The 12,277-nt window shown below is 53.8% G+C and overlaps 1 protein-coding gene across 1 annotated transcript; it reads left to right on the plus strand.

The window, feature by feature from the left end:
- The first annotated feature begins 1,334 nt into the window (after window positions 1-1,334).
- Window positions 1,335-10,523, plus strand: PDK4 (pyruvate dehydrogenase kinase 4). Its single transcript, XM_069094481.1, has 11 exons — window positions 1,335-1,731; window positions 2,066-2,207; window positions 2,998-3,069; window positions 3,799-3,983; window positions 4,093-4,179; window positions 4,381-4,458; window positions 5,606-5,682; window positions 7,011-7,109; window positions 7,262-7,372; window positions 7,690-7,803; window positions 8,792-10,523. The coding sequence occupies exons 1-11, from the start codon at window positions 1,590-1,592 to the stop codon at window positions 8,933-8,935; spliced, it is 1,251 nt and encodes a 416-aa protein (XP_068950582.1). The 5' UTR covers window positions 1,335-1,589; the 3' UTR covers window positions 8,936-10,523.
- The last annotated feature ends 1,754 nt before the right edge of the window (window positions 10,524-12,277 follow it).

The following is a 12,277-nucleotide window of genomic DNA, read 5'->3' on the forward strand; positions in this document are numbered from 1 at the left end:
AAATTGGGACTTTTCCCGGCAAGGCCAGCTGATTCAGTCTGTCAGACAACAAATGTTTACTAGGTGCTGGTGATGCTCATTGGGAGGAGTGAAAAGATCCACTGGGGAGGAGGATTCATGAGCCTGGGTCCACCCCCTGCTGCCTTCTCCCTGACCCCGGGCAAGGGTCACTTGCCCTCACTGGGCCTCAGGCTCCTCGTCTGTCAATGGGAATGATAAAGAGCCCCCTGCGCGGGGAATTCCTCTTTCTGTCCCTACTATTCCGGGCTCCACCGCAGGAACTGCCAAGCACTTTTCCTTGGCGGCTCACTTTTGGAGCCTCACAATGGCTGGGCCAAGAAAGGGGCCACTACGAACGTTCGATTGTCCCCATTTTCTGGATGAAGAAACCGAGGCGGATTCATTCAGCCACTAGTCTGAGGCACAGCTCAGGTCTTCTGGACGCCTGCTCCTTTATTCCCCACTGTCTCCTGATGGTGGTGACGCTGTCTTTGTTAATCAATGGTTAGGATCATCCAGGCAGGAGAAATACTGTTCTTAGGGAGTCCTGGCCTGCCGGGTCTAGCAGGGACAAAGGCGCAAAAGTGGGAAAAGGTGAAGACGGGCGGTGACGCACGTCAGGGAAGCTCCATATAGTTGGGTCGAAGCTCGGGCGGGAAGTCACCTGGCAGAGAGTGACCAAAAGGACTGGAAAGGGGGGAAAGGAAAAGGGGGAGGGTCAGGCTAGCCCAGCAAGGCCTTCGGTCCAAGCTGCGGAGGCCACAGTTCAAGGGGCCAGTGGCAACTGGGAGCCATGGAAGGTTTGCGGGCGAGTGAAAGACGATTGTCCCGTATTGGCCAACGGGGCTGAACTCAGAGGAAGATGAGGCTGTAAGGGTACTGGCGGACCCTGGGCCAGGGTCGGGATCGGATTGAGAACGCAGAAGGCTCAGAGGCCTCAGGAGATCTACGCTGTACCCACGACCACTACTGCCTCCCAACCTCTGCACCGCTCCCCACGTGTCATTTCTGGACCCCAACCAAACTCGACGGGTGGGGCTGTTTACCCCAAACCAGTGGTCTTCTCCGATTGGCTGCTGTCAAAGGCCGCCCCAGCGCACACCAATGAACGTGAGCGGTCCTGGGAGGGGGGTGGGGGGATGGTCTCCGGGAGGGGGGCCTCCCGTTCCTGTCAACTCCTAGAGCCTGGGAAAGGGGGGGAGGGGGGGAGGGCGCGGAAGAAGTCTCTGGAGTTGATTGGCTAGTCTGCATTCCGGGCCTGCCTTTCACTGTGGCGTCATAGAGCCCCATGGGCGGGCCGAGGCTCCTTGGGACCGACAAAAGCTCGGGACACGCAGGCTCCGCGAGACAAGTGGCCCGACTTGTGCTAGAACGCTTGAAGATTAAACAGCAGCCGGTGTTGGAACCAGGCGCCAGATCCGTGCACTGACACATCCACTCGAACCCGAAGTCGCGGGGTCGGAGCCATCTGCCCACGGCCCCCGAGCCTGAGCCCGAGCAAGCCCGAGAGCCCGCGACCTCCCGGCCCCCGCAGCCCCCGGAGCACCGCCGCCTTCCCGGCCCCCGCAGTCCCGAGCCAAGCCTCCAGAATGCGGGCTGCTCGCATAGTGCTCCGCGGCGCCTCGGGCTCGTCGGCTGCCGCTCCATCCGTGGCCCCGGTCCCGCGGGCAGTGGAGCGCTTCTCCCGCTACAGCCCGTCCCCGCTGTCCATGAAGCAGCTGTTAGACTTCGGTGAGCCGGGGCTGGTCTCCGGGTGCGGGGCACTGGAGTGGGGTGGGCTGGAGCTGCGGTCCCTGGGGCAGCTGTTCTAGAGAGCCCCTTGTCCTCTCCATTCGCACCGTCTCGTGTGCCCGGTGGCTGGCATTCACCCCTCTGAGGGCTGGTAGGCAGTCAGTTCATCGGTGGGGTCCTGCCCCCCCAAAGCGCGTGTGTGCCCAGAGGGTTGTGGTATGCGTGCCCTGTTTACCCAGCAGTGTTCAGGCCCCAGAAGCAAGGGCACAGACAAGGCACTCCCCACTCCTTCCACCCCAGACCCCAAGGAATAAACAAGATCGCTCCCCTCCAGGTTCGGGCAACGCTTGTGAGAGGACCTCCTTCTCTTTCCTGAGACAAGAGCTTCCCGTGAGGCTCGCCAATATCCTGAAAGAAATCGACATCCTTCCTGAACCGCTGGTCAAGACCTCGTCCGTTCAGCTGGTGAAGAGCTGGTGAGTGGTGGAGAGCCTGCCCGCCGGGGGCACTGTCATTCAGGAGTGGATCACCAGCGCCTCAGGCCTCCCCCGGGGCTTTCCCCAGTAAGGGTGCCAAGGCCCTGCACACACTTGGTGCTGTCACCGTTATGAGGGCAGCAATGTCACTCCAAAGTGAAGCATGTGGAATAGACTGGCAGACAGACAGCAGCTCAGGGACTCCCCCAAGAGACCCCTCCCAGGAAGAGGTAGCCTCCACTTCTCAGGCTTTTGCCTGCTTGAGGTTTCACAGATAATGTCCATCTGCACCCCACCTTAAGGCTCTTGGAGAACTCCTGAGGTGATATCTGGGGTTATCTGCAACTGTTTGGGAAAAGGAGCCCAAATGCCAGTTCCATGTCGAGGCTCAGAAGGAGGCCTTTTAGGGGAGCAGGTAGCCAGGCCACTGGTGCCTCCCCAGTGATGCCTGAATGGAATTAGGAGACTTTAGGTAGAAAGTTGCAGGGGTGGCCATAGAGAGGAGGGAAGTCAAAGCTATTGTGAGCACAGGACAGTCTCATGCCAGAGAAGGTGCCCACCTAGGGAAACAAAGGGGGGCAAACCCCTTCCCTCCCTCCACCTTCTGTACACCAGAGGTTTGGGGCAGCTCTGCCCAGAAAGTTTTCCACCAGAAGCCCCAGTGGCAGTCAGAAACCCCTTGATCCCCACAAGATTGCAGTGGAGCTTTCAGAACTCCCTTCTGCCGACAGGCTTGTTTTTAAAAAAATCAGATGCATTTCATTTTTGACTCCAAGCTCTTCTCTCTCAGGTACATCCAGAGCCTCATGGATTTAGTGGAATTCCATGAGAAGAGCCCAGAGGACCAAAAGGCTTTGTCTGAGTAAGTGACCTTTCCCACTTTTAGAGATTCAGTCAGCCCCCACCAATACTGGTTCATGCCAGATCCTATGCTGGGTATTGGGGAACACTGTCCCTATTGTTCTGGGCTCTTGGATCCAAAGGCAGAGACAGTCAACCCATATGGGACCCCAGTTCTGTCATCTACACCTCCTGCCCACATTTGCAGAGGAGAGGGGTGGGTTTTCAAATGCTAGAAAGTGAATCCAAAAAGTTCTGGTGCCTAGCCATTGGCCGGGAGGGGTGAGCAGGTGTGGATGGTCTGGCTTCCTTTGGGCAGGCCCCAGTTGGAGACAGGAAAACTCCTTTAACGGTGATCTGTGGGTGCTTAGGTCTTATGTGCCGGTGGGACAGCTCAGCTCAGAGGTATAGATATAAACAGCAGGAAAATCAGTGTTCTGCGATGCTGGGATTCTTCTGCAGTGAGTAAGCCAAATCTCCTGGCAACATGGACAGTCACCACTGCTGTAGAAGTCCTTGGGGTGTGTCAGGTCCCGCTGACCCCTTCTAAGGACCAAGATGCCCCATCCTGCCTCACCCTCAGGACTCAGGGAGCTTCTGAAGGACAAGGGAAGCTCTCTCATGATGAGGGGCAGATACAGCCCATGAGCCCTGTGAGGCTGGGCCTAAAGCCACAGGTGTGCCCACGTCTCCTCTGGGATTGGGCTAAGGAGACTCCCTTGGGCTCTTCCTAACCTTGCTGTGGCTTCAGCTTTGTAGATGCGCTGATCAAGGTCCGGAATAGACATCACGATGTGGTCCCCACCATGGCCCAGGGGATCATTGAGTACAAGGATTCAGGCGCTGTTGACCCTGTCACCAATCAGAATCTCCAGTACTTTTTGGACAGGTTTTATATGAACCGCATCTCCACTCGAATGCTCATGAACCAACATAGTGAGTTTATTGCTTTCCCCACTAGGCCGATTCAGAACAGGGGACTTGGGAAGGAGGTGATGGATTTTTCCTTTTCTAATGACTTTGTCATATGCTCTCCTTTCACCAGTTCTCATATTTAGTGACTCGAAGACAGGAAACCCAAGCCATATAGGAAGCATCGATCCCCACTGTGATGTAGTTGCTGTGGTCCAAGGTACGAGGCCTCTGGCATGGGCGGGGGAGGGGGTGGGGGAGATGATTCCTTCTGTGTTGTGACAGTCCGGCCTGAGGCACTTGAGTCAGAAGTGCTAGAGATGTTGGCCCTCTGAGCCAGGGTGGGCATCAGGCAGCACAGAGCTTTAGGAGGGCAGGGAAGGTTTCCAAGTGTCTGAAGCCCCCATTCTGTGTGTTGCAGATGCCTATGAGAGTGCCCGCATGCTTTGTGACCAGTATTACCTCGTTTCCCCTGAACTGAAGCTAACACAAGTGAATGGTAAGATCTAGAATGGACACTCACCCCATGAGAGCAATGACCCAAGCACAGCCCGTCAGGGGGCAGCCCAAAGGGCCCCCTCCTTACGCTTCTCCCCTGCATCCCCTGGCCATAGCCCCAGCTGGGAGAGCCCATCTTCAGTCTCAGCACAAATGCCTTTTCCCAGTTACTTGGGGGAGGGCTCAGCTCCAGGGGAGGTTAGCTAGCTATGTAGCTACGTGTTAGACACGTACCCATTTCTTTGAAGACTGAGGTCAGAGCATGAGGGTTTAGGCCGTGGGACAAGCAGAGGTATTTGACTCCAGGCAGGCTCATGATCCTGAGTGCATTCAAAGGGACACAGGATTCTGGAACATTGAGGCACAGACCTGGATTCTGGAACACTGTCCAGAGCTCTGGGGTCAGATACAAGTGAGGTCAGAGGCTAGAGGTGGAAAGAAAGACTCGCATCTCTCCAAAGTATAAAAGATGGTTGATTTTTCTTCTTTGTACATTAGTCTGTGGGTGAAATTTCTATCTAATCTATATGGAACTTAATAGATGACTTACAGGAAACTAACCAAGTCTTCTGTTGTGATACTGCAAGTGAAAACTGAAAACATGGGACCAGTCAGCTTAGGGTTAGCATGTGATTTATTCTCTCCTCTATCTTAATCTACATAGAGGCAGGGTAGGGCAGTGGATAGGACTGGGCTTGGAGGCAGGACAATCAGGGTTCATGGTTCTGCCTTTGGTGGTTAGTTGTAACAATTCCAGTGACCCTGGGCAAGTCCCTTCTCACCTACTCAGAGAAGGTTCAGATCTGCTCTGCTTTGCCAGAGGGATTTCCCAAGTTCAGAATTCTCAAGGTGGACAAAACTCTAGATCCTCTCAGTGTGTCTGTGAAATTTCCCCTGCCTCAAGTGTTCAGCCCAACACAGGAGGTCCAGTGCCTGGAGGCTCTGCCCGACACTTGTTTTCTGGTCTCTGGACCGTGAGATAAGGATCAAGTGCCTCATTCAGCTCTGATTAGGGCATTGGACCAGTGAAACAAAGTGTCCCCTAGTATGTGTGTGTGTATGCCCCATGTAGTGGGAATGGCCTTTATTCTTTTTAACTGAATCCCTTCTTCGCCATTTCTCAGATGGTCTGCTTTCTTTCTTCACAGGAAAGGCACCCGACCAGCCCATTCACATAGTCTACGTCCCTTCGCACCTTCACCACATGCTCTTTGAGCTCTTTAAGGTAAGGCACCACACCACCAAGAAAGATTGGTCGGGGTACTCCTGAGTGCCTTGTTCTAGGTACTCCGCCCCTTGGTCCTCACTACGTATCTCAGGCCATTCCCAGAATGGTGGATGCTCCTTCAGTCTCAGGGCACAGGCAGACTAACCCAGCAACAGTGCCACAGTCATGCATCCATCCAAATTTATCCATCTATCCAACCATCCATCTAAATTTCTATCCATCCATCCGTCCATCTAACCATCCATCCATCTATACATCCATCCAACTATCCAACCAACCATCCATCCATCCATCATCCATCCAAATTTCTATCCATCCAAATATCCAACCATTCATCTAACCATCTATCCATCCAACTATCCATCCATGCAACTATCCAATTATCCATCCATTCATCCATTCACTTGCTCTGTCAACAAGGAATATCCCAAATGAGATACCTCATCTCTGCTCCAGATACTGGTCTCTGGTGTAAGGCGATTCTCTTCCCACTGTGAGTGTGCATGCATCAGGGCTTCCATGACAGTGAGTCTTGGCCCAGTGCCTTGAGCCTGGAGCTGCCTACAGCAGAGACTGTGCCCACAGGAGGGAAACGGACCAGAAAAGTTAAAAAAAAATTCAGCCACCGGTTTTAGTTTATATTGGACCAAAAATGTAAATAGGCTGGAATTCTTGCTCCCTCCCCTTAACTGAATCAAGCACAATAAATCACAGAGCTTAAGCTGTCCTAAAGATGCTGGAGGGACAAGGAGATGGCCCGGGCTGCTCCGGCGGCCATTGCAGGAGCCCTCCAACAAAACTTGTGGGGTTTTCTTCCTCAGCAAATCCTGTATCTCACTTGGGATGTTAAAGAGAATATTTCACCAGATCTAGTCGTGCAAGGCTAACTCTTGAGTAAATTTGGGGATTTGTTTTTTAGCTGTGTAGTCTTTGGCTGTCAGCCTCTCTGTTCACAGCAAGAAGAGAGGAGAGGAAAAGAAAGAGGGGGAACATGCTCTACCCAAACGCCTCTAGTCCTTTTGTATGAGCTTACATCTAAAAGAGATTCACTAGCAGCCCCAGAACTTTTTTCCCTTCCATGAAATGCACCCAGGCAGCACTCCCTCCTCACCTCCCAGAAGTCACACCAGCCCAGTTGTTTGTGGGACTCCTAACTGTTCATGTCTCAGAAAGAGGTCCCTGTCTTGCCCCTCCCTGCCCTTATGTTCCATTCATTTTAAATGGAACAAAGCATCAAAGTGGACTAACGGTCCTGGGTGTTGAGATGGGAGCTTTGAGCCAAAAACTCTTGGGAGTTTCAAGGTCCCCTTGGCTGTTTCCCCCAGAATGCCATGAGAGCGACAGTGGAGCACCAGGAAAGCCAGCCAACCCTCACGCCCATTGACGTGACTGTTGTTCTAGGAAATGAAGATCTAACCATCAAGGCAAGCACCCAGTCCTTTACTCTGGTGTTGGTGGGTGGGGCCAAAGCAAGTCAGTGATGATGTACCAGCAAAGGTCATGTTGACCAAGTGGCTTTGGTCTGGGAGTCGGGGTTCTCGATCTGGGGCATTGAGGCTTTGCCTTTTTGGTCTAGATTTCAGACCTCGGGGGCGGTGTTCCCCTGAGAATCATTGACCGCCTCTTCAGTTACACGTACACCACCGCCCCCACCCCTGTGATGGATAATTCCAGGAACGCTCCTTTGGTAAGAGGCCTCTCTTGGGACTGGGGGAGGGAGAGTGCTCTGATGAGCAGAGTCACAACTTAGGGCAGAAAGTGACTGAAGTCTCTCCAGTCCAACCCCCTGTTCTAGAGGTGATTAGGAAGAAGGGCTGAAAAAGAATAGAAAGCATCAGCCAACCAGAAGGATCAAGCAGATCTGAATGGGGAAGCTGTGGTGAAGGGCAGTGCTGAAGAACACCCCCCTGATCTCCCGACACTCTGGGAAGGGTGATCACCCGCCCTCTCCAGGTGACCCAGATGACCCAGACCGGTGTGTCTCTTTCTCTTCCCCAATCCCAGGCTGGTTTCGGGTATGGCTTGCCAATTTCTCGTCTCTATGCCAAGTACTTTCAAGGGGACCTGAATCTGTATTCGTTGTCAGGGTATGGAACAGATGCAATCATCTACTTAAAGGTATAGCTCATGGGAACCAGCATGTGAAAAATCACCCTAACCAGCCGCCTTCTTCCTTTTAACATGGAGGGGCAATCCCCTCCCCTGAGCCCAGAGGCTTTTCTTCTGTGCTGGGCTGATCTCAGGTTCAGCTGTTTGTGATGGTGACCATCCCCTGGGAGGTCACCCACATGTCACCCACATGTGACCCCTGAGCTTCCAAAAGATCATGCTAATCATGCCCTGGCTGAAAAACAGCAGCTTGGGTAAGCCAAGACCTGGAAATGACCCTGCCAGAGACTTATTGGAAGGAAACAGGGGCTCTGTGTGGGTGCGGGGAGTGGGCCACCCTTCCTGGGTCAGTTCTGAAGGGAACAGGGAGGACGGCCACATTTCTCTACCTGTGATGGGCCCTTTTGGTATAAGTTCCCCTCCCAGTGTGTGAATCCCTCATCAGTTAACAATGTGTAAATGTCCACATGTGAACATCAGAACTCCAGGGTCCCTCCCAAGGCCTCCTCTAGTCTAGCTCCCTCTCCCCAGGCTCGCCTCCCACAGGCAGCATATCCTGGCAGAGGGTGTCCTTGGAGACCCAGGTACAGCCTGGGAGCCCTGGGGGTGGGGGCAGGCATGGGCTTGGCTGTCTCCTTGGCCTCCCCTCTGCTTGGAGGCAGCCACAGAGCCGTCAGCTCCCTTCACTCTCATGAATCCCACAGATCCTTTATTAATTGTCCATTGTATAGGACAAATGAATGAACAAGTGAAGGCTTAGGTGTTTACCATGGGCACAAGCTCAGTGCTTAGCACTGGGCTTACACACAGAAAGCCAGATAGTCCCTGCCCTCAGGGAGCTCCCATTCTAATCAGGAGACAAACAGCAGGGAAGCTTTCAGCTGCTGGGGGTCGGGCTGCTCCTTTGGGTCATTCCCAGGGATAAAAACACAAGACTTGCATTGCACCCCAAGAAGCCTGGGGTTCCTGCTAAACTGTGTGTCTCCCCTGTGCCTAGGCGCTGTCTTCTGAGTCTATAGAAAAGCTCCCTGTGTTCAACAAATCGGCCTTCAAACACTACCAGGCAGGCCCAGACACCGGGGATTGGTGTACCCCGAGCAGGGAGCCCAGGAACCTCTCCAAGGAGAAGGCGGCCATGTGAGCGAGGCTCAAACCAGGCTGTTCCAGAAAACGTGGGGCCTCCAGACTTTGGTGGGAACAAAAAACAAGTCCCGTCTCGATCAGAATGCTGGTCAGAAGAGCCGGGTGTGTGTGTGTGTGCACGAACCTTGGGAAGACAGCCTCATGGACTGACTGCATGCGAGCTGTTTGTGTGGAGGACCTGGCAGAAGCTACCAAGCCCCCCCCCCCTCGGCAGGCCAAGAAGGTGTTCTGGGCCCCCATCCCTCCCTACACCTGGGGGAAGAGATGGTCCTAGACACCCCATTCTGGCCTCCATTTCTCAGCCCCAAGGTCAGCTCTGATCCAGTGCTTGTTGTTGGAGCTGTGGGAGTGAGTAGGGTCTTACTATGGACTGGTAAATGCCAGCTGCTCCCCTGCTTACTGGCCATCCAGAAAATCCCAAGTTAGGGTCACATCCTTGGAAGTGTACCCATGTCCTTTAGCCATTGTTTGAATAACCCCAAGACAATAGGCAGACAGCCAAGTGCACACCAACGTAGAAGACCAAGAAAGGATCAAAACCTCCCTGGCTAGCTTGTAGGCCAGGCACGGGAAAGGGCTGGAGGTGCTGTACCCCAGCCCATACTCCTCCACCTCCCGGCTCAGCCAGTGGCCCACATGCCTGTGTGGACAGGTCTCCTAAGGGTGGACACTCACCCTAGGGTCAGGGCATGTGGGAAGATCGCCATTTGTGGGAGAAGGCTGGAGGCCAGGGCCACATGGAGAACTGCGATAGGACCCCAGCCTTCTTGGGCAGGTTGGAGATGTGCTTAGAATTAGGGTCAGGTAAACCTGGCTTGGAGGATGAAGCTTAGACATAACTAGGGTCATTGTGTGGGTTTGAAAAGAGAGGAGCCTGGCAGTACAAGGCTGTGGTGGCATGTTGGTGGGGAGTTGTGTTTGTCAGGATGTGGAAGGTGGATAGAAGGAGAAGAAGCTGAGAGTTCTCCCTCAGACCATGACCCTGCTGGCCTGGGTGTGTGGCCAGACAGTGGTGAGGGAGCAGGGCTGGACCTTGGAAATGCAGCCCCGTTGGGGGATGGAGTGAAGTGAGAGTAACAGAGGGGGGCCAGCCCAGCTTGGAGTCCTGCGTCCTTGCTGGATGTGACGCTGTTCCTTTTTGCTGCCAAGGGTGCTAGAAATCTGTTTATCTGAGAGTTTGCATGCAGCCCTCCTAAAGTAGTGGGCGGAGTTCTGGCTGGTACAGGCTCCATTTGTCCCATGGGTGCTAAGAGGATTGTGGCGGTGGGGTGAGAGTAGATGGGCGGTCCTCCCCTCCATCATTGGCCTGGGGCTGGCCAGAGCTGAGGGGGCAGGGCCAGCACCACCCTCCACTGCCCCCAGATTTCAACTTTATGTCACCATCAAAGGGGGTCAGCTGGCCTGCATGCTGTGACTATGGCCCAGTGAAGGGAGGAAGGCCTCAGTCTGGGAGATCCAGGGTGGGGGCTGGCTCTGGCTGGCTGACCGTCCTGTGGGCCCCGAGGAGAACATGGTACCATTGTAAAGTTGTTGCTGTGTGAATTAAGCTTTGTCCATAGAAACATAACACTTTTTATAATAAATATTTTTACTATGATAATCGCCATGAGTGTTCTCATGTGCTGTGTGGGGGATGCTGAAGTTATCTGGGTAAAAGGAGAATGAAGATCCCTCACTAGAGAGCTGGAACATGACATTCCAGCTCAGACTCAGGGCTGAGCACCTGGCCCGTCTCCCCCGGATTCCCAACTACCAAACTTCCCTATTTTGTGGATGGTGTTGTCGTCCCAAAGAATCCCACAGTCACTGTTTGTCATAATCGACACCTACTTCCCAAATGTCCGAAGTGGGGCTCCTCTTTCTCCCCAAGCCCCTCCCTCCTTTAGATTCTTGGTTCTGTTGCAGGACCCCTAGGGTCCCAGCCTCATACTTAGCCCTCACCCCCACACCCAGTCAGTTCCCACCTCCCCCCCTTCTGTCCACCCACATGGCAACTACCCTAATTCAGACACTTGTCCCCTTCTCCCTGGACTGCTGCTGCCTCTTCCATCATGTCCTGGTCTCCAGCCTTCCCCTCTACATAGAGGCCAGAACAGTTTTTCTAAAGTCCAGGTCTGCCCTTGATTCTCCCCGCCCCACCATCTCAGTGAAGCCCTCTGGGATAAGATGGAAAATCCTCAATCTGACATTCAAAGCCCCTCCCATCTGTCTCCTCTCTGCCTTTCCCACCATTTCATCTTATCCCCATTCACGCACCCCACAATCCCCTCCAACTAGCCCATCAGCCCCTCCCTGGTGGACACATGGCTTCCTTACTGCCTTGGGCTCCCTGCAGAGCTCAGGTGCATGCTACCACTCCAGAGGCCTCCTGAGGTGAGGATGTAGCCATGTGACACTCCCCAATTGAAGTTAAAGGTCTCGAAAAGGCTGGAACATACAATGGAATTAAATAAGCCTGAACTCTTAAGTATCTGATGGGGAAGACATGGACAGATAAAGCTGTCCTGAAAAAAAGACCTGGGGCTTCCAGTGGACTGCAAGTTCAGCCTGAACTAGAACAATGATGTATCAGCCAAAAACAGGTGGCTTTGGGCTTCATTAGAAGGGGTGGAGTTTCCTGGAACAGGGAAGGGACAGTCCCACTGCCCTCTTCATCAAACCTGATCTGCAGCTTCACGCTCAGTTCTTTGTACCCCATGTTAAGGAGTGTCCAGGGGAGGGCAGCTAGGAAGGAGAAGGGCCTGGGTCTATCTCGCACAACAACTGCTTGAAGAAGCTAGGTATGCATAGCCTGGTACCCACCAAGCATTTACCTCAGCTCCTACTGGGTCCTTCGTGGCCAGTGACCAGTGTGCTGACAGGTGCCAGGAGAGTTTGGCAGCTGTCCCTCCAAGGAGCTGTGACTTCCTTGTGGTTGTTCATAGTGAGACTGCCAAGTTCAGCTCCACCAGGCATGTATCAACTCAACACTAAACATTTATTAAGCACGACCTATGTGGAAGCCCTGAGCCAGGTTCTAGGGATGCACAGAGGAGGGGGCCAGACATCCTACTGTCACCTGGATCATCAGACAGAGATCACACCAGAAGAGCACCAGGAACTTGATGGATGTTTGGAGATCATCTGAAAACGTGGGTCCTCAGCTACTCTGCCCCCTTTCCTGTGGCTCTGTCACAGGTGCCATGGAAACAGATCCAGGGGCCATGCAGGACTGAAGCCTACTCCCTGGTGTTGGGGAGAAGTTCCACCTTCCTTACTAAAGGCCTACCTGCTGGTGATGAGCCTTCTGTCACTGGCTAGGCAGACCCAGTGGAGCCCTTCCATTCGTGAGGTGAGGCAG

Source organism: Petaurus breviceps, unplaced genomic scaffold (assembly GCF_028583685.1).
Source record: "Petaurus breviceps papuanus isolate PSGF00001 unplaced genomic scaffold, PetGlider_PUasm1.0 218, whole genome shotgun sequence".
Classification (NCBI taxonomy): Eukaryota; Metazoa; Chordata; class Mammalia; order Diprotodontia; family Petauridae; genus Petaurus; species Petaurus breviceps.

Coding starts and splice junctions, on each gene's coding strand:
- PDK4 (XM_069094481.1), top strand. CDS start 1,590: ATGCGGGCTGCTCGCATAGTGCTCCGCGGCGCCTCGGGCTCGTCGGCT. Junction 3,984..4,092: donor AATGCTCATGAACCAACATA/GTGAGTTTATTG, acceptor TCCTTTCACCAG/TTCTCATATTTAGTGACTCG. Junction 5,683..7,010: donor TGCTCTTTGAGCTCTTTAAG/GTAAGGCACCAC, acceptor TGTTTCCCCCAG/AATGCCATGAGAGCGACAGT.